At 43.6% G+C, this 18,751-nt stretch overlaps 1 protein-coding gene across 5 annotated transcripts; it reads right to left on the bottom strand.

Annotated features, from left to right (window-relative positions):
* Positions 1–5,041: 5,041 nt before the first annotated feature.
* Positions 5,042–18,726, bottom strand: CIDEC (cell death inducing DFFA like effector c). Of its 5 annotated transcripts, none has more exons than XM_070776228.1 (6): positions 18,424–18,726; positions 12,813–12,890; positions 11,785–11,938; positions 9,034–9,192; positions 8,765–8,949; positions 5,042–5,606 (listed from the first exon to the last, which is right to left on the bottom strand). In XM_070776228.1, exons 2-6 carry the CDS (start codon positions 12,863–12,865, stop codon positions 5,444–5,446), a joined length of 714 nt encoding a protein of 237 aa, XP_070632329.1. In that variant the 5' UTR covers positions 12,866–12,890; positions 18,424–18,726; the 3' UTR covers positions 5,042–5,443. The 5 variants fall into 5 exon arrangements, with proteins under 5 accessions (XP_070632329.1, XP_019840607.1, XP_070632328.1 ...); XM_019985048.2 differs by lacking the exon at positions 18,424–18,726 and adding an exon at positions 14,301–14,391; XM_070776227.1 differs by lacking the exon at positions 18,424–18,726 and adding an exon at positions 13,284–13,336.
* Positions 18,727–18,751: the final 25 nt, after the last annotated feature.

Genomic DNA, 18,751 nt, shown 5'->3' with positions numbered 1-18,751 from the left:
CTGCCACAGCACGCTGATTGGTCAGATTGACTGTCAATCGGAATAGCGAGGCTCCGAGTGGTGAGAAAGCGGAGCTTTGCTTTTGCCCCGGAAGGAAATGCAGAAGTTCACGATCTGTGATTTTGAGGAAACCGAAGCACAGAGCCGAGGAGGTATTTACTGCAGGTCGGAGGACCGGTGTTAGGACAAAGTCAGGTTTTCTGCTCCTCACTGCAATTCTCTGGAGTCTTTTGACTTAAAAAAAAAAAACAAAAACAAAAAACCGCCCCTGTGCACAATTTTATAAGGCAAATTGGAAAAAACAAAATCCACACTCATTTGTCCCGTGAACCTGCTTCAAAGAGTACAGCCTGGTGCATAATCCAAAAGGGAAAAAAAAAAGGCCAAAGGCAGAAACAGGTTCTCTACAGCATTATTTATAAAGGTAAAAATAAATCTCAAAACTGTAAACAAATTGTCCTGTGATTAGATGCATAAGGACATAAATTCACCCATTCAACATGTTTTGAATGCTAACTCTATGCTATGCCTTGGCATCTGTGAATGGAAACAGATTAACAAAGAGGCAACTAAGATCCCTCATGCCAGGGCACGCAGCCAAAACAAAAACAAAAAAAACTAAGCCAAAATACAAACGACTATGATTCATAAAACAAAAAAAAATTAAATAATAAAAATAAGTAGAAGTAAAAGATTTTAAAAGACTGATTTTAGTTACATGACCTTTTGGGAAAGTCAGTGGTTGACAATGACAAGGGCTGGAGTGGGTGAGGGAATGAGAATCTACTAAAAATGGGCATAAGGGAACTTTTTGGTATACAATGATTACATATCTGTATGAATCTGCCAAAAACTTACTGAACTATATACCTTAAAAGGGTAGATTTTATTGTATGTAAATTATGCCTCAAGAAACTTAATTTTTTAAATTCAAAGATTTAAGTAGTCAATTTTTAAAAATAATTTTTAAGTTGATGTGTTGTATTTTCATTTTCATTCAGTTCAAGAAGTTTTCTTTTTTTTTCCTTTGGCACTACGGAATGAAGGATCTTAGTTCCCTGAGCAGGGATCAAACACACCCCATTGCAGTGGAAGTGTGGAGTCTTTTAACCACTGGACTGCTGGGGAAGTTCCTAAATAGTCAATTTTTAAATAAATCTGCACAAATTCAGACAGACAAGAAATTTAGCAAGGATGCAAGTTTGGGATCAAGGATATCTTGTTTGGGGCTCAGACATGAGTGTGCTGTGTCAAAAGACCCTACCGTATTTTATTTTAGTGTCAAAAGGCCCTATGGTATTTTAGAACCTCTCTTCTGAAAGATCTCCTGTGCATTCATAATTTTCAGCCTGAATAAAGACGGAGGGACAGGACACAACTACTTTGCCAACAGCAGACCTCTCCTCCACTGGCCCAGCTTGGCCCCAGGAAGGGCACTTCCCCCACTTGGACTGGCCCCTGGCCCTGCTTGAGGCTTGAGCTCCCTTGCTCTTTGGAATTTTCCCTCCACACGCCCCAGCCTCATCAAAGTCTGCCCTCTACTGTTCACTGCCTAAAACTGATGTGACTCTGTTAATCTCCAAGCTTCCAGAAGGAAAGAAAGAAACCTAATTTTCTCTAGGCTGAGAGGGCTCAGTGCAAAGAAATAGTGATCAGCCATTTAAGACTCATATGTGAAACTCAGATTGTCAGGAGGAAGGTAAGTTGGGACAAATTCCAAACTTTAGCCATCCCCAGCCCAACTCAGTTTATGATTAACTTCACAAGAAGAGCAGGGAGGCCACAGCCTCAGCAAGAGTCGAAAGGGAATGGTTTCTGTGCTGATGTAAACATCATGCCTCATGCCAAAGGCCCACCCCATGGACCCAGGACAGCACTGAGCCAGCCTCCTACCATAAATGCAAGAGCAGGAAAGCCCAGAATAGAAATGTTCTTTGCTAGCTCTGGCAGCTTCTCCTACACATGGCTGCAAGGTATGGGTTGGCTTCAGGGAATGGGTCAGCTGCCAGAAATAACCCTTTACACTTTAACTTTGGTAACATAGGCCTTTGTCTTAGTATTTAATACTAAGTACTGTGTCTGAGAAACACAGACTAAAGCACATTCACCTACAAACCTAGTCTTTCATGCTTGTCTTGTTTGAGTTTCCCAATACTGAAAAACACCAGCTTACACTTGAGAAATTAATACTTTGTGGCTGCCCAAGAGTGCATTTTGAAATCCTAAGATTGAGCGTTCTGAACATGAAAGAAAAACTGTCTAGCAAGGTAGGGAAGGCTTCGATGGAGAGTTGCATTGCAGCTTGACTAGTCCTGTCCCACTTACACACTTAAAAGATTGTAATAAAATGTAACATTGAGAAATTAGAAGAGTACCTTCATCCCACCCTCCCAATCAAAGCCCTTCTTTTTAAATTTTTTTTTTTTAAACTTGAAGTATAGTTGATTTCCAGGTGGCTCAGTGGTAAAGAATCTGGTTGCCAATGCAGGAGACAAGAGTTTTATCCCTGAGTGGGAAAGATCTCCTGGAGCAGGAAATGGCCACCCACTCCAGTATTCACACCTGGAAAATTCCATGGACAGAGGAGCCTGGGGGCCCTCTAGGGCCCACAGGATCACAAAGATTTGGACATGATTGAGCACAAGCACATAGTTGATTTACAGTGTTTGTTAGATTCTGCTGTACAGCAAAATTATTCAATTATATATATTTTGAAGAATACATATCTAATATATATATATATATATATCGGATTCTTTTCCATTGTATATTATTACAAGATATTGAATATAGTTCCCTGTGCAGTAGGACCTTGTCATTTATCTATTTTATATATCTGTATATAAGTATCTGTTAATCCCAAACTTTGCATTTATCCCTTCCCACCTTTACCTTAACCGTAAATGGGTTTTCTTTTTTAAAATGTCATTTATTTCTTTTTGGCTACACTGGGTCTTTGTTGCTGTGTGCCGTCTTTCTCTAGTTGCAGTGCAAGGTGTTCTGACTGCGGTGGCTTCTCTTGTTGCAGGGCACAGGCTGGAGGGTGCCCTGGCTCAGTAGTTTCAGCTCTTGGTCTCTAGAGGGCTGGCTCAGTAGTTGTGGCACAGGGGCTTAGTTGCCCCTAGCCTGTGGAATCTTCCTGAACCAGATTCCAGGCCTTGTCCCCTGCATTGGCAGGCGGATCCTTAACCCCTGGATCACCAGGCAAGTCCATAAGTGTGTTTTCCATGCCTGTAGATCTGTTTCTGTTTTGTAAATAAGTTCATTTATATTATGTTTTTAGATTTCACATATAAGTGATATCATAATATTTGTTTTTCTCTGTCTGATTTACTTCACTTAGTATGGTAATCTCTAGGTCCATCCATGTGGCTACAAATGGCATTATTTCATTCTTTTGTATGGCCGAGTAGTATTCCATTTTATGTATATACCACATCTTTATCCATTCATCTACTGATGGTTACTTAGGTTGCCTCCATCCCTTGGCTATTGTAAACAGTGCTGTTATGAACATAGGGGTACATGTATCTTTTCAAATTTTCTATCTTTTCCAGATACATGCCCAAGTGGGATTGCTGGATGATACGGTAACTTTATTTTTAGTTTTTTAAAGTGAAGTGAAGTGAAAGTTGCTCAGTCGTGTCCAGCTCTTTGCGACCCCATGAACTATACAGTCCATGGAATTCTCCAAGCCAGAATACTGGAGTGCATAGCCTTTGCCTTCTCCAGAGGATCTTCCCAATCCAGGGATCAAACCCAGGACTCCGGCATTGCAGGCAGATTATTTATCAGCTGAGCCACAAGGGAAGCCCAAGAATACTGGAGTGGGTAGCCTATCCCTTCTCCAGCGGATCTTCCTGACCCAGGAATCGAACCCTGGGAATCCCTTAGAAAGGAAACCTCCATACCTTTCTCCATGATGGCTGCACAATTTACATTCCCACCAACAGTGTAGGAGGGTTCCCTTTTCTCCATACTCTCTCCAGCATTTATATTTGTAAACTTTTTGATGATGGCTGTTCTGATTGGTGTGAGGTGATACCTCACTGTAGTTTTGATTTGCATTTCTCTAATAGTTAGCGATGTTGAGCATCTTTTCATGTGCCTATTCGCCATATGTATGACTTCTTTGGAGAAATGTTTGTTTAGATCTTCTCAATTTTTTATTTTTTTTTATATTGAGCTGTATGAACTGTTTGTATATTTTGGAGATTAAGCCTTTGTTGGCCTCATTGTTTGCAAATATTTTCTCCCATTCCAGAGGTTGTCTTTTCATTTTGTTTATTGTTTCCTTTACTGTGCAAAAGCTTTTGAGTTTAATTAGGTCCCATTTGTTTATTTTTGCTTTTATTTTTGTTACTCTAGGAGATAGATCCAAAGAAAATATTGCTGTGTTTTATGTCAAGGAGTGTCCTGCCTATGTTCTCCTCTAGAAGTTTTATAATGTCCAGTCTTATATTTAGGTCTTTAATCCATTTTGAGTTGACTTTTGGGTATAGTATTAGAGAATGCTCGAATTTTGTTCTTTTACATGGAGCTGTCTAGTTTTCCTAGCACCACTTAATGAAGACACAGTCTTTTCTCCATTGTATATTCTTACTTCCTTTGTTAAGGATTAATTGACTGTAGGTGTGCAGGTTTATTTCTGGGCTTTTTATTCTGTTCCATTGATCCCTGTGTCTGTTTTTGTGCCAGTGCTGTGCTGTTTTGATTACTGTAGCTTTGTGGCATTGTCTGAAGTCTGGGAGGGTTATGCCTCCAGACTTTATTCTTTTATTGCTTTGGCAATTCTAGGTCTTTGGTTGTTCCCAATCAAAGTCCTCTGGTAGGCAGATTTGTTTGGAAACTGTCACTTATCATCTTGCTTACACAGTCTACTTAAGTCTAGCACTAGTTTCAGAATTAACTGCGATTTTGTTTTTGTTTCGTATAACCCCACATTATGGAGAATGGTTTGACAACAGAGTTCTCTCTTCCCTTAGACCTTTCCAGACAGAACCCTACTCTGACCTTGCAAAGAACAGAAGCACAGAAAAAGTATCAGCATATATAGTTTATTGTGACCTCTCTAATATCTTACAGCAGTGGGTTGATGGTTCACTCAGGAGCATTTGGGATGGGAGGCCGGGAGGCAGGCAGTGTAATGAAAGTGTAGCACATGAAGACAGCTTGCTGAGGGGCAGCCTTCCTGCCATTGCCTGCTGGTGACTAGTCTTAGTCCGCTAAGCTACTTGGGGCAGGAAGGAGCCAGGCCAGGCCAAGAGCCCTCTGTTCTCTTTCGGCTGGCCCAACCCAGGTTTCAGGCCCTTCCCCCCACTTCCTCATTCATGGTCCCCTAGAGCTGAGGGAGATGTAGGAAGGTAAGAAGCTCTCTAGCTGCCACGCTTGTGGGTGCTACCGGCTGAGCATGGGCTCCCCAGTCTGGTCCTTGGCTGGGCTTTCACTGCAGCATCTTCAGACTGGTTGGGATGAGGGATGCGGCTTTGCTCTTGGGGGGCTGTTCCCGCTCTGTGGCATCCAGGAGCTGCTGCAGGTAACAGGAGGTGCCGAGCAGCATGTGGCCTGTGGTCCGCATGCTGAAGAGGGCCCAGCGGAGAGCTTCCCTGGGTGGAATGTGAAGGCATTAGGGTCAAAACACCAAGAAAACCCCTTCCTGCCTCTTCTAAATGCCTGCTCCCCCAGGCTCCGTTTCATAAACTGTAGAGTGAGGTGCAAATGGAACAGATGTTGCCTTCCCTCAGCAGATGGGACAGGGTCTGCCTTAACTGAGATGTCTGCGTATTCTGCAAAATTCAAGCTCCTTTAGTCTTTCTAATACTGTTGATAACTTTGGATCAGCCAGATGGATCTGCGTCACATGACTCTGCCCATTCACCACCTCTGTTCTAGACGGAAGTGTTACCAAGACGTTTGCAATCTAGGTAGTTTTCAGAGTGCTGGATGTGAAGATCTCCCTGCCTGGTGCTGTAGCGCACTGAGAGCAGAACCCCAGTCACACAGGCTTGAGTTCTCATCCAGTCTCATTAGCTGTGACAAGCTTGGCAAACTGCTATAGCTCTGAGCTGCAGCACCCTCGTCTGTGTCACACCACTTTGATCGCACACAGGGCTAAGGAGGTTGAAATAATATAAATCATTTAATACAGGGCCTGATGTGTAGAAGAACAGGGGAGACATGGGGTCAAGACTAGGTGGTTGATTGTTTGACTAACCAAATTCTTATCCAAATCTGTTTGAAAGAGGGTCATACGGGTGTCTAGTCCTAGCGGGGAGAAGAAAACAAAAGGAAAATGAATTCTTACTGGCTGATATTAAAATCTGTCTTCTGTTAACCTTCATTCAATAAATGAACTTATGATTGAGGTGGAGTGGGACGGAAAGTTCAAACCATGAACATCTGTACCTGAAAATCCTTCAGAAATTTAAAGGCTGTACCTGAGAAGAATACCTATTTCTCAGATTAGAGATCTGAGGCTTCCAACTAGCCGTCTGGACATAGATAGGAATGAAATTCTGACACATGCTACAATATGGACTTTGAAAACATGATGCTAAGTGAAATAAGCCAGACACCAAAGGGCAAGTATTGTATGATCCCACTTACATGAGTTACCTAGAATAAGAAAATTAACAGAGACAGGAGAACAGAGCTAAGTATGGCTGGGCAGGGTAAGTAGAGAGTTAGTATTTAATGGGTACAGAGTTATAGTTTGGGATGATGAAAAGTTCTGGAAATGTATGTACAAGTGACCATTGCACAATATTATGAAAGCAGAGACATCACTTTGCCAACAAAGGTCCATCTAGTCAAGGCTATGGTTTTTCCAGTGGTCATGTATGGATGTGAGAGTTGGACTGTGAAGAAGGCTGAGCACCGAACAATTGATGCTTTTGAACTGTGGTGTTGGAGAAGACTCTTGAGAGTCCCTTGGACTGCACGGAGATCCAACCAGTCCATTCTGAAGGAGATCAGCCCTGGAATTTCTTTGGAAGGAATGATGCTAAAGCTGAAACTCCAGTACTTTGGCCACCTCATGCGAAGACTTGACTCATTGGAAAAGACTCTGATGCTGGGAGGGATTGGGGGCAGGAGGAGAAGGGGACGACAGAGGATGAGATGGCTGGATGGCATCACTGACTCGATGGATGTGAGTCTGGGTGAACTCCGGGAGTTGGTGATGGACAGGGAGGCCTGGCGTGTTGCGATTCATGGGGTCGCAAAGTGTCGGACACGACTGAGCGACTGAACTGAACTGAACTGACTTAATGTCACTGAATTTTATACTTTAAAAAAAAGTGGTTAAAATGGAAAACTTTATGGTATGTATATTTTACCACCATTAAAGAAAAAAACACTTGCTGACACCCCTAAACCGTTCCAGAGATTCCAGCTTGCTATCGTTCTTGTTTTTCGGTACCAATACGCCTACTGTGTTTAGGTCAGAGTCCCACTTCCCCTAGATGGACCGAGTTTAAAGACGGAAACTTCTTGCTCTAGATTTTGCAACCTGCAGTCTGTTGGCAACAAGCCCAGATCAAGAGGGAAGACGATACAGGACAGGAAGAAAATGGAACTTCTTGCCACAGAACCAGGCCTGAGCCCGCCACTGAGTGTCGTCTCTGGCAGGCAGACCACAGCCTCAGGTCCCTCATGTGGAGACTGGAAATGCAGAGAAGAAACTCGGAAAGCCAAGAAGGTCTGGTATGCTCTAGCCTCATTCCTTCTGGCAGAACTCTGGAGATCCAGAGTAGGATTTCTCAGCAGCCCACTGTGAATGACGATTCATATGTATCTTCATTGCTTCTCCCATTATTTGAATTATTGCTGTGTTACCAGCTGATACAGCATTCGCCAAGGAACTGGAGGCTACAAAAATTCTTGCCCTCTGGGAGCTTGCTCTGACATCTTGTTTATCCCTGCGTCTCTAGCTCATAGCATAGGGTCAGGCACTTAGAGACTGCTCAGTAAACACTAAATGAAGCAACTGGGGAGAAGTGGCATCTGTCACAACTAACTGGCAAGAGGCCAGCTTTGTGGTTTTGAACTAGTTGGCTACATTTGCTTAATGGGGTAAGAGTTCTCTAGAGCACCACTTTGGAGCAACTGAATTTGGGAACCACCACCATAACTGTACTTTAATAACATTGTCCCATGCTTTCTTCAGTACTTGATTAGACTTTCAAAAGTAAAGTAAGAAGATTTTTTTGAAGTTTATTAGAAATATAAATGACTATTACCTATAAACTGCAGATTAATTCTGATCTATGGAAGGACAGTTAGTTCATCCCTTCCACACCCATGGCTAAATCCAGGTTTGTATTTATAAATTTAGCTCAGCATTCTTAATGAATCTATACATGGGTAGGATTTTGAACTGATTGTAACTTCTTGCTGGTTCTGTCCTTAATTGGGTTCAGTAAGATTATTGACACGTTCACTTTTTAAAAGTTGATTAGAAGATTTCTTAGGAAAAGTTACTACTTTAGCTGAAAAATAATTAGTTGTTATAGTGGAAGGTGATGAGGAAAGCTAAATGTATCCAGATTCCACCAGCAGGATTGTATGAATCCCTTTGGTATACACTGCTATAAACTAAAACATGACTGCAGCCATGAAGTCCTAGACAAATGCTGACTGTCGTGGTTTGTCAGCATCAACACCAGTCCCAGGCTCCCAGAAGGCTGAGGGTGCATGGGAGAAGCTAGGGCCGCTCCCATTGCTGTGTACCCACCCCAGCCCCAGCTAATCCCAGTTCACTCACTTCATGATGCGCTTGGCCCCGGAGCAGTGGAGATCATAGGAGACGGAGTATGTGCCATAGAGAGTTGCCTTCACGTTCAGGCAGCCAATGAAGTCCTGTGGGTTCACCTTGTATAGGTCGAAAGTTACTCGGGCCACATCGATCTTGGCAGGCTTGTGGGAGAGGGCGAGCTGGTACCTAGTGCTCTGCATCAAGACAAGCATGTGGTTGGCATCCCTCAAGGATTTCTCCTAAGCTCCCAATATTCTCCCACACAGGTGGGATATCACCTGTTCTGATGGGGGCTGCCATTTCTGCCCCTTGTGGAGGACCATGAATACGGTGTCATCTGCCAGGGATTGGAAATACTCTTCTGTCTCTACAGTTGTGCCATCTTCCTCCAGCACCAGGAAGAAAGGCTTGTACGCCAGCATCAGGGTATCCCGGACCTGGAGAATAAGGTAAGTGATGCTCTTGCCGTCCTATGTAGCCACAGAGCTGGTTTGGGGAAGACCCAAACCAGCTGTCAGGGACAGAATGAGTGGGCTGGGTTTTATGGGATGGGACTGAAACCCAGGGCTCTTGCTGTGGGGTCACCATCCAAAGAACCTATGTCATGGTATTCCTTATCTGACTTCATGGCTAATATTCTAGAATAGTGCTGTCCAATAAAAATATAATGGGAGTCACATATATAATTTTTAATTGAGATATAATTCACGTTATAAAACTCACTCTTTGAAAAGTACACAATCCAGTGGTTTTTCTGTATTCACAAAATTCTGCAGCTATCACCACTATCTAATTTCAAAACATTTTCAATCCCATTTTTATTCAAAGAGAAACCTAGTACCCATTAACTGTTACTCCTCATTTCCTCACCCTTGGCAGCTTCTCCTCTTCTTTCTGTCTCTATGGATCTGTCTGTTCTGGACATTTCATATAAATGGCTTCTTTCACTTAGCAAGTTTTCAAAGTTAATCTGTGTTTCAGCATGATCATTTACTTTTTTATGGCTGAATAATATTCCACTAAATAAATATGCTACATTTTTAATCCATTCTTCAGTTGATGAACATAGAGGTTGTTTCTACTTTTGAGTATCATAAATAATGGTGCTTTGCACCTTCATGTACACATTTTTGTGTGACATATCTTCTCAATTTTCCTGGATATATACCTAGCGTTGGAATTTCTGGGTCATGTAATAACTCTATGTTTACTCTTCTTAGAGAACTACCAACATGTTTTTCAAAGCAGTTGCATGATCTAATATTCTCACTAGCAACTTCTCCACATCCCTATCAACACTTGGTATTGTCTGTCTTCGTTTTAGCCATTCTAATGTTATGAAGTGTTTTTTATTTGCATTTTCCTAATGACTAAGGATGTTGAGCATCTTTTCATGTGTTATTAGCCATTTGTACATCTTCTTTGGAAAAACATCTATTCTGATTTTTTGCCCATTTTCAAGTAGATCCTCTTTTAAGAGTTCTTTATATATATTCTTGATACTAGACCCTTAATCAGATATGTGATTTGCAAATATTTTCACCCATTCTGTGGATTATCTTTTCATTTTTTTGTTAGTGCCCTTTGATGCACAAAAGTTCTTAATATTGATTAAGTCCAACTTTTTCCCTTTGGTTGCTTTGAGGTTTGGTGCCATATCTAAGATTCCTATGTTTTCTTCTAAGGATTTTATAGTTTTAGCTCTGCATTTAGGTGTTTGATCCACTTTGAATTAATTTTATACATAATATGAGGGAGGGATCCAACTCAGTTCTTTGGCATTTGCATAGCCCATTGACTCGGCACCATTTGTTGAAAAGACTACCTTTTCTCCATGGAATAACCTTGGCATTCTGTCAAAAATCAATTGACCACAGATACATGGATTTATTTCTGGACCTTCAGTTATATTCACTTGATTTGTATGTATTATGGGCTAAATGGTATCCCTGTGAATTTCATATATTGAAGTCCTAATCCCAGTACCTCAGAATGTGACTATAATTGGAGATAGAGTCTTTACAGAAGTAATTACATTAAAGTGACGCATTAGAGTGGGCCCTAATCCTAATATGACTTTAAGAAGGAAAGGTGTCTCTATAAGAAGGAACGATTAGGGGCTTCCCTGGTGACTCAGTGGTAAAGAATCCGCCTGCCAGTGCAGGAGGCACAAGTTTGATCCTTGGTCCGGGAAGATCCCACATGCTGTGGAACAACTAAGCCCATGCACCACAACTATCAAGCCTCAGCTCTTGAGCCTGGAAACTGCAAATACTGAGCCCATGTGCCGCAGCTGCTGAAGCCCAAGCACCCTAGAGCCCATGCTCTGCAACAAGAGAAGCCATGACAATGAGAAGCCTGCACATCACAGCTAGTGAGTAACTCCTGCTTGCCTCAATTAGAGAAACCCCTGCACAGCAACGACAATCCAGCACAGCCAAAAGTGAATAAGTAAACAATTTTTTTTTAAATAAAAGAAGGAATGACTAGGACAAGTTACTCCCAACCAAGTGGAGGGGGAGCATGGAAATGGGGAAGGGTGTCATTCTTGCCACTGTGACTCCCACCCACAAGTAGTATGTGTCCTTGCTTTCCTCTCTGGAACCTTACTGATCAATAGTTTTTTGTTTTTTGTTTTTTTTTTTCAATTTAAAAAAGTTCTTTTTCTCCACACCAAGGGGCATGTGGGATCTTTCCCCCTCCAGGGATTGAACCCAGGCCCCCTGCATTGGAAGCACAGTCTTAACCACTGGACCACCAGGGAAGTCCAAGATTTCCTTTCTGATGGCAACTTCAATAGGCTGGTGGTGCCCGTCTGGAGTCTTGTCTGTCTGGTGATAGGAGGGTGGCAGTACATTATCATCTGATACTAACAATAGGCCAGAGGTATTTTTCAGAGCATATTTTTCTTATGAACTCCATCCCTACTGAAGTCCTACCTCATGATACCAAGGCCAGAGGCAGCTGTCAGGGCCAGCTCTCAACCAAGGTCCCCATGGTGAGCTGTGCGAAGGCAGGCCCGTCCCTACCTTGACATGGAGGTCCTCAAGACTGTGCACCATGATGCCCTTCCTCACACTCCGGTCAGCAGTGGTTACTCTGCAGGGCCGGGCCCTGGGGGCCTCTGCACTGGGCTCCGACAGCTGCTGCTGGGTCACCACCGAAGTGCTCACTGCCGTGTACCTGGGAGCCATATGGAGCATCAGCATGATGCTGCCTTCCAGCTCTCACACCACCACAGGGTAACTCACTCCCCAGTTCTCTAGGCTCAGCTCAGGATGCTCCTCTTCCCCTACCATCCACCCAGTCTGCTTTGCATAGTCTTCCTTAAAAGCCTACTGGATCAGTGCATCTTAAACTTTAGTGGACACATATGTCCCCTGGGGATCTTGTTAAAATGCAGGCTCTGATTCAGTAGGTCTGGGTGAGGTCTGCGATGTTACATATGTAATGAGTTCCCAAGTGACATTGATGCTGCCAGGTCTTAGATCATGACAAGTAGCCAGTGACAGAAGATGGCCCAACCTCTGCCTAATTACCACTTTCCTCTCTCTGCCTCCTTCTTATCATCTGTAATGTGAGATGAAATGGCAAATCTGAGGTCAGTATAAGAGAGTTTTGAACTGAGATACACAATGTAGAACCAAAGGACTGCAGGGAACCTAGGTTTTGGAGTCAGGCAGACCCAAGTTCAAATCTTGGCTTCACTACACATTTGCTCCAAGAGAGCGCCCACCCTGTGCCTCAGTTTCCCTGCCTATTAATCTGGCAAAATAATCCCCACTTCTCAAAGTTGGGAATTTTAAGTGAAATTAAGAATCAAAATCTCAAGCAGTGTCTCCCTGTTTCTACTTAGGGTGTGATATGAGGATTGGGAGAAGGCAGCAGCCTTAATATCTCCTGGGGAATTGTGGAAGGATCCCACTCCAGACCTCCTGAATCAGCATCCGCATTTGAACAAGATGCCAAGGTGACTTACATGGCCATCGAGGTTGCAGAACGTCTGCCCTACTGAGCATGTTAGCTCCCCTTCTCTTCCCCAGCTGGCTTTCCTCACCTGGAGAGGGACTTAGGGTAGAGAAGGCTGAGGGACTTCATGGCGTATTCCATCCTTGTCAGCTGGATAGTGTTGGGCCTGGAAAGCAAGCAGAGATAGCCCATTGCAAGGGATGAGCAGCTTCTCTCTCTCTTGTCTTTTTTTTTTTTTTTAATGTTATTTTGGCTACCCCACTGGGCATGCGGGATCTTAGTTCCCTGATTAGAAATCGAACCCCACCCACTCTGCAGTGGAAGTTGGGAGTCTTAAACAATGGATGCCAGGGAAGTCCTCTCTTGTTTTTTGAAACAGTGCAACCCCACCTCCATCCATCAGGCCTCCACTCTGGTTTCCCCTCGCAGCTCATACACACCTCCCCCAGCCCTTCTCCTGTCCAACCCCAGTAGACCACCATGACCAAGTTGGAGACCCCCTCAGTACCCAGGCTCAGCCCCCCTCAGCAGCCATGCCTCCCTCCCCGGCACCACTCACTCCATGTTTCTCTGACCCCTGGTTCCAGTCACACTGATCAGGGATCCCAAGTCGAAGTGAAGAGGCCCTGCTCAGCTAGTTTCTGTCCTTGGGGACAGAGTCCACTTTACGCTGGCAGGAGGCTAGTCACACCACCTCACAGGGCGGGGGACCTTCCCTCACCTGTCATCCAGAGACCTCCCAGGCCAGGCACCCCACAGACTAAGCCTGCTCTTTCCAGTAAGTCCTTGAGCAATCCAAACCCCTCCTGAGGCTTCCCACTGGCCAAAGGGACTTTCTACCATGGTGGGTTCTATATCCGTTCTAATACTGGAGCTGCTACCCTAACATGGCTATTGAGCACTTGAAGTGTGGCTAGTATGACTGAGAAGCTGGATTTTTAATCTTATTGAATGTTAACTGGTTTAGATATATATAACCACCAGGGCTGTGGGCTGCTGGCAGCCATCCTGGGCAGCACAGCTCTAGCCGACAGCCCTGGGCTGACCTGCCAGCCCTTCTCTCCTGAGCCTGCCCAATCCAGGCCTTCCTGAAGTCAGTTCCTCCACCAGCAGTGCCTCCCTCCAGCCCAGGGCTAAACCTTTGCAGCCTTGAAGCCTGAGTTTCACTGCATTCTGTGATCGCTCACAGAATTTCCCCTCCATCCTGCTACTTCCTTCCCCCCAGCCAGGTGGGCCTTAGTGTCGGCTTCTGCCACGCTCCCTCCAACCTCTCCCTGGGTGCCTCACCCTGAAATGTTCTCCTGTTCCCACCCCAGCGCAGACCGGGCCTGATGCAGAGCAAGGGGCTCAAGGAGTATATGGAGCACAGGCCCCTCCCTAGTCTTTCCTTTTGACAATGTAGGGGTCTCCAGCCTGACTGTGAAAGCCCTCTGCCCCGACTTAGCACTTTCCCCTTCAGCTTGCTCCAGCCTCACTCCTCACCCCCAATCACAAAACTGCCAAGCCCCACCTCACCTGTTCTCTAGGAGCCAAAACCAAATCCAAACAAAAAAACCCAGAATATAAAACTCCTTACCTCCAGCTCACAGCCTCCTAACCTTCCAGTCCTGCCCTGCTCAGCCCAACCCTCCCTCTACTTTATTTCCAGCTCCGAGGGCAGCCCCTCCCCTGGCCTTCAGCCCCAGCTGGAAGAGAGCATGGGCACTGAGTGTGCGGCTCTTACCCTTGGGATGGTAGGCCAGCCTCACTTCCAGAAAAAGCCAGAAAGGAAGGGTATAGGCGTGTTTTGAAAGCTTTGGGGCAGGGTATGGCCCAGAACATGGCATTGGGCACAGAGGGCACAGGAAACAGGCCAATGTGAATTGTGATCCCTGCTCTACTTGTGTTAGCTGTTTGAGTGCAGACAAGTTGCCTTAACCTCCCAGAGCCCCAGTCTCTCACCTGTTCAACAGGGATCCTGTCTTAAAGGGTTAAGGTAAGGATTTGTATTAATACAAGTGAAGGGCTTTGCAACAGAGATACTTAATAGATATAAACAAATATTGGTGTTACTGATAAGGTAATTATTTAATAATAGCAGAGGATTTAATAATAATAATTAACACCAGCTGAAATGTGTAGTGCTTAAGAATAAGATCCGTGACCCAGCAATTCTACATATACATAATATTTGGAGTTATATTTGAAGTTCCAAGAGAAATGAAAATCTATATCCACACAAAAACTTATACACGAATGTTCATAGTGTTATTCATAACAGGCAAAATGTAGAAACAACCCATATGTTTGCCTTAAAAAGTGTTCATAGAAAATGTGTTTCCATAAATGGAATATTATTTGTCAATCAAAAGGATATATGCTGCTAGAGTACATCAATGAACATTGAACACGTGCAAAGTGGAAGAAGCCAATCACAAAAGATCACATATTAATATATGTTTGTATCATCTCATTTGTATGAAATGTCCAGAATAGGCAAAATCATAAGGACAAAAAATTAATCAGTGGTTGTTTAGAGCTGTGGCTGGGGAATGGAGAGGGAATGGGGACTGTTAGTGGGTATGGGGTTTCTCTTAGGGGACACAAAAAATGTTTTAATTTATTAATCTAATCCCAGTCTATTTTGGTGATTGCACCAAGTCTATTTGGAGGTTACACAGCCCTGCAAATATAATAAAAACCAATGGATTGTACTTACCTAAGTGTGTATAGTATATGAATTCTCTCTCAATAAAGCTGTTTTAAAAAAGGGGGTTCAACCTCGTCTTTCTTTTAATGATAGATTTTTCACACTAGTGAGTCAGAATCACATGGAAGGTTTGTTAAAAATCAGATTGCTGGGCTTCATCGCAGAGTTTCTGACTCAGTATGTCTGGGGTGGGGCCTAAGAACGTATATTTCTGATTACACGGTGATGTTCCAAGGTTCCAATGTGATGCTGAAGCTGTGGCTACTTAGGGACCCCATTTTGAAAACCAGCAGCCAGCACTAGCTGTGTGATATAACTCATCTAAGCTTCAGTTAGATCTGACCAATAAGGATTAAAAATAGCTCCTACCCCTTGGGTGGTCATGAAGAATAATCATGAAAAGTACTTGATACAAAGCTTAGTGCACCCTTCAGGCTCAAAAAATAGCTATCATCATCATCATCTTATTACTTACATCTAAATCCTTCCCTAGAGAAGCTTGCAGACAACCATTATTCATTCACTCAGCAAATACTTATTAGGTATTTACTGTAGGTAAATACCTAATATACTGCATTTACTGTATACTACCCCTCCTTGGGGCTGAGAATACAGCAGGAAACAAGACAACCTTGTCACATACTTAAAGGAGCTGATATTCCTGGAAGAAGGAGGCACTCAGACCATGAACAAATATGCAGATAATCAAGATGGTTTCAGAGAATGATGTTCTCGGAAGAAAACAACACAAAGTGATGTGAAAGCAACTGGCTGGAGAGCTAGATTGGCCTATGGGCTCAGGAAAGACCTCAGAAGTGAGCTTTCAGCTAAATGATGACTGGCGAGAAGTCACTCTTTTGAAGATCTGAAGTGTCTTGGTCTGTTTGGGCTGCTATTCAGAAAACCATAAATTGGTGACTTATAAACACCAGAAGTTTACTTCTTGTAGTTCTGGAGGCTGACAAGTCCAAGATCAAAGTGTTGGTAGTTCAGTGTCTGGTGAGGACACTCTTCCTGGTTCCCAGACACTGTCTTCTCTCGGTGTCCTCACCTGGTAGAAGGAGCAAGGGAATCTCTTTCATAAGGACACTAATCCCACCTCCCGAGGCTTTCCTGTTGGCTAGTGGTGAAGAATCTGCCTACCAGATTCCAGAGAGCCTGGTGGACTACAGTCCATGTGGTCACAAAAGAGCTGGACACGATTTAGCAACTAAAGGACAATCCCACCTCCCCAAAATCCTACCTCCAAATACCATCACATTGGGGATTAGGTTTCAACATACAAATGGGTGTGGAGCAGGGGTCACAAACATTCAGTTTGTGTTCCTGGGACTGGAAGCCAGTCTTTTGAAGTGCTGGGGTGGGTGGGGGCATTCAAGCAAAGGAAACATCAGTGCAAAGGATTTGAGAAGGGAATGGGCAGGGTGAGAGGACAGGAACACAAATCACTAAACTTTAAGTGGACTAAGAGCAGAAGAAAAGTACTGATACTTCAGGGAAGATGTTCTGGGGAAACCGTTAGGGCCCCTCCCTAGAATATTCATGCCTCAAATATTTATTGAACATCCACCATGTGCTTAGTGTATCATGATAAGCCAATGGATGACTCAGAGGCAGTCTGGAAAATCGTGGAAATCACACACAGAAAAGACAAAGATAAGCACAAGCTAAAGCCAGAGGGGTGGGGTGGGGGCGGTGAAGAATTGCTGAGTGACCCTGAGGAGTCTTCACGGTGCTTAGAAGAGGATGATTTTTGGATCATTTGGAATTTATTACTCAGAAAGTATTTCTTGAGTTTTACCCTTTGCCAAACACATGGGTTGATGACTCAGTTCATATCTATCTCTTTAGAGCTCACCTCTAGTTGCAGAGGCAGATTTCTGAGCATGGTTCTCAAATGCTGAAATGCATAAAATTATTTGAACACCTTGGAGGACTCTAGTTACGACTCAAAATTGAGAAGCAAAGAAAGGAAAAAAGATTATATATTCAACCACATTAAAAAACAATTCTGCATCTTAAACTTGTAACACCATGAGTAAAGTCAAAAGACATACAATACATAGGAAAAATATATGGCAACTAATATTAGAGATTCTCTCTCTCTCTGCTATCTATATAAATCAACAAGACCAACAATGCAGTAGAAAAAAATGGACAAAGAATATGAACACAGTTCAGGGAAATGAAATGCCAATGACTCAACATATGAAAAGATGCTTCAGTTTTTTTCAGTAAATGTAATTTTGAAATTCTTATTTTATGTATTTTTTCTTGTGGTAAAATGTACATAAAATTAACAATTTTTAAGTGTATAGTTAGGTGGCATGAAGTTATTTACACAGTTGTGCAACCATCACCACATTCACCTCCAGAACTTTTTTCATCTTTCTCATGTCTATACCCATGAAGCAAGTCCCCACTCCTTCGCCTCCCTCCCTCCCCCAAGTCTTTAGCGACCACTGCTCTGCTTTCTGCCTCTACCTAATTTCTTTCATGGCCTTGACATTTTTAAAAAGTATACTCCAGTTACTTTGTAGAATGTCCCTCAATTTGAACTTATCTGTCCGTCTCTTCATGATTAGATTCTGGCCAATTATTTTGGGCAGAAATATCAAATAAGCTATCAGCTTCCCTGATAGCTCAGTTGATAAAGAATTCGCCTGCAATGCAGGAGACCCCTGTTCGATTCCTGAGCTGGGAAGATCCTCTGGCGAAGTGATAGGGTACACTGCAGTATTCTTGGGCTTCCCTTGTGGCTCAGCTGGTAAAGAATCCGCCCGCGATGCGGGAAACCTGGGTTTGATCCCTGGATTGGGAAGATCCTCTGGAGAAGAGAAAGGCTACCAACTGCAGTATTCTGGCCTGGAGAATTCCATGGACTGTATAGTCGACTCGACTGAGCGACTTTCACTATCAACACATAAGTGATGCTGGTCCTCAGTTGTATCAGGAGGCATAAGGACTCTGTCTCACTCGTGGGCAAGTATTTAGTTAACGGGGTGCCTACCAGGTTTCTCTACTGTAAAGTTACCATTTCTTCTTGCAGAGATTAATCTGTGGGGAGATACTTTGAAACAATGTGGAAGATGCATACGCTTGAGAAAGTCATAGATCCCTTCCACGCGTCAGTTTCCCCATCTGAGAAGTGGAGACAGAGACGTCTGAAACTTGAATTCCAGCTTAAGGAAGTGAAAATGCTCGAGAGACTGGAGAATCAGCTTCAGCCCTTGGCAAAACCCCCAAACACTAGGAGTTAATTTTTTGAGCACTCCGAAGGATGGGGAGAGACGCCCAAGGCTGAGCCGAGACTGGAAACGCTCGCGTACGCGTGCGCA

The sequence above is a fragment of the Bos indicus genome, chromosome 22, assembly GCF_029378745.1.
Source record: "Bos indicus isolate NIAB-ARS_2022 breed Sahiwal x Tharparkar chromosome 22, NIAB-ARS_B.indTharparkar_mat_pri_1.0, whole genome shotgun sequence".
Taxonomy (NCBI): Eukaryota; Metazoa; Chordata; class Mammalia; order Artiodactyla; family Bovidae; genus Bos; species Bos indicus.
The sequence above is the reverse complement of the archived record's forward strand: the minus strand, read 5'-3'. Positions and strand labels throughout refer to the sequence as shown.

Excerpts from the sequence above, each read along its gene's own strand:
- CIDEC (XM_070776227.1), bottom strand. Across the intron at positions 11,939-12,812 it reads TACCCTAAGTCCCTCTCCAG|GTACACGGCAGTGAGCACTT; the intron begins GTGAGGAAAGCC and ends TATGGCTCCCAG. Across the intron at positions 8,950-9,033 it reads GGCAGCCCCCATCAGAACAG|AGCACTAGGTACCAGCTCGC; the intron begins GTGATATCCCAC and ends GTCTTGATGCAG.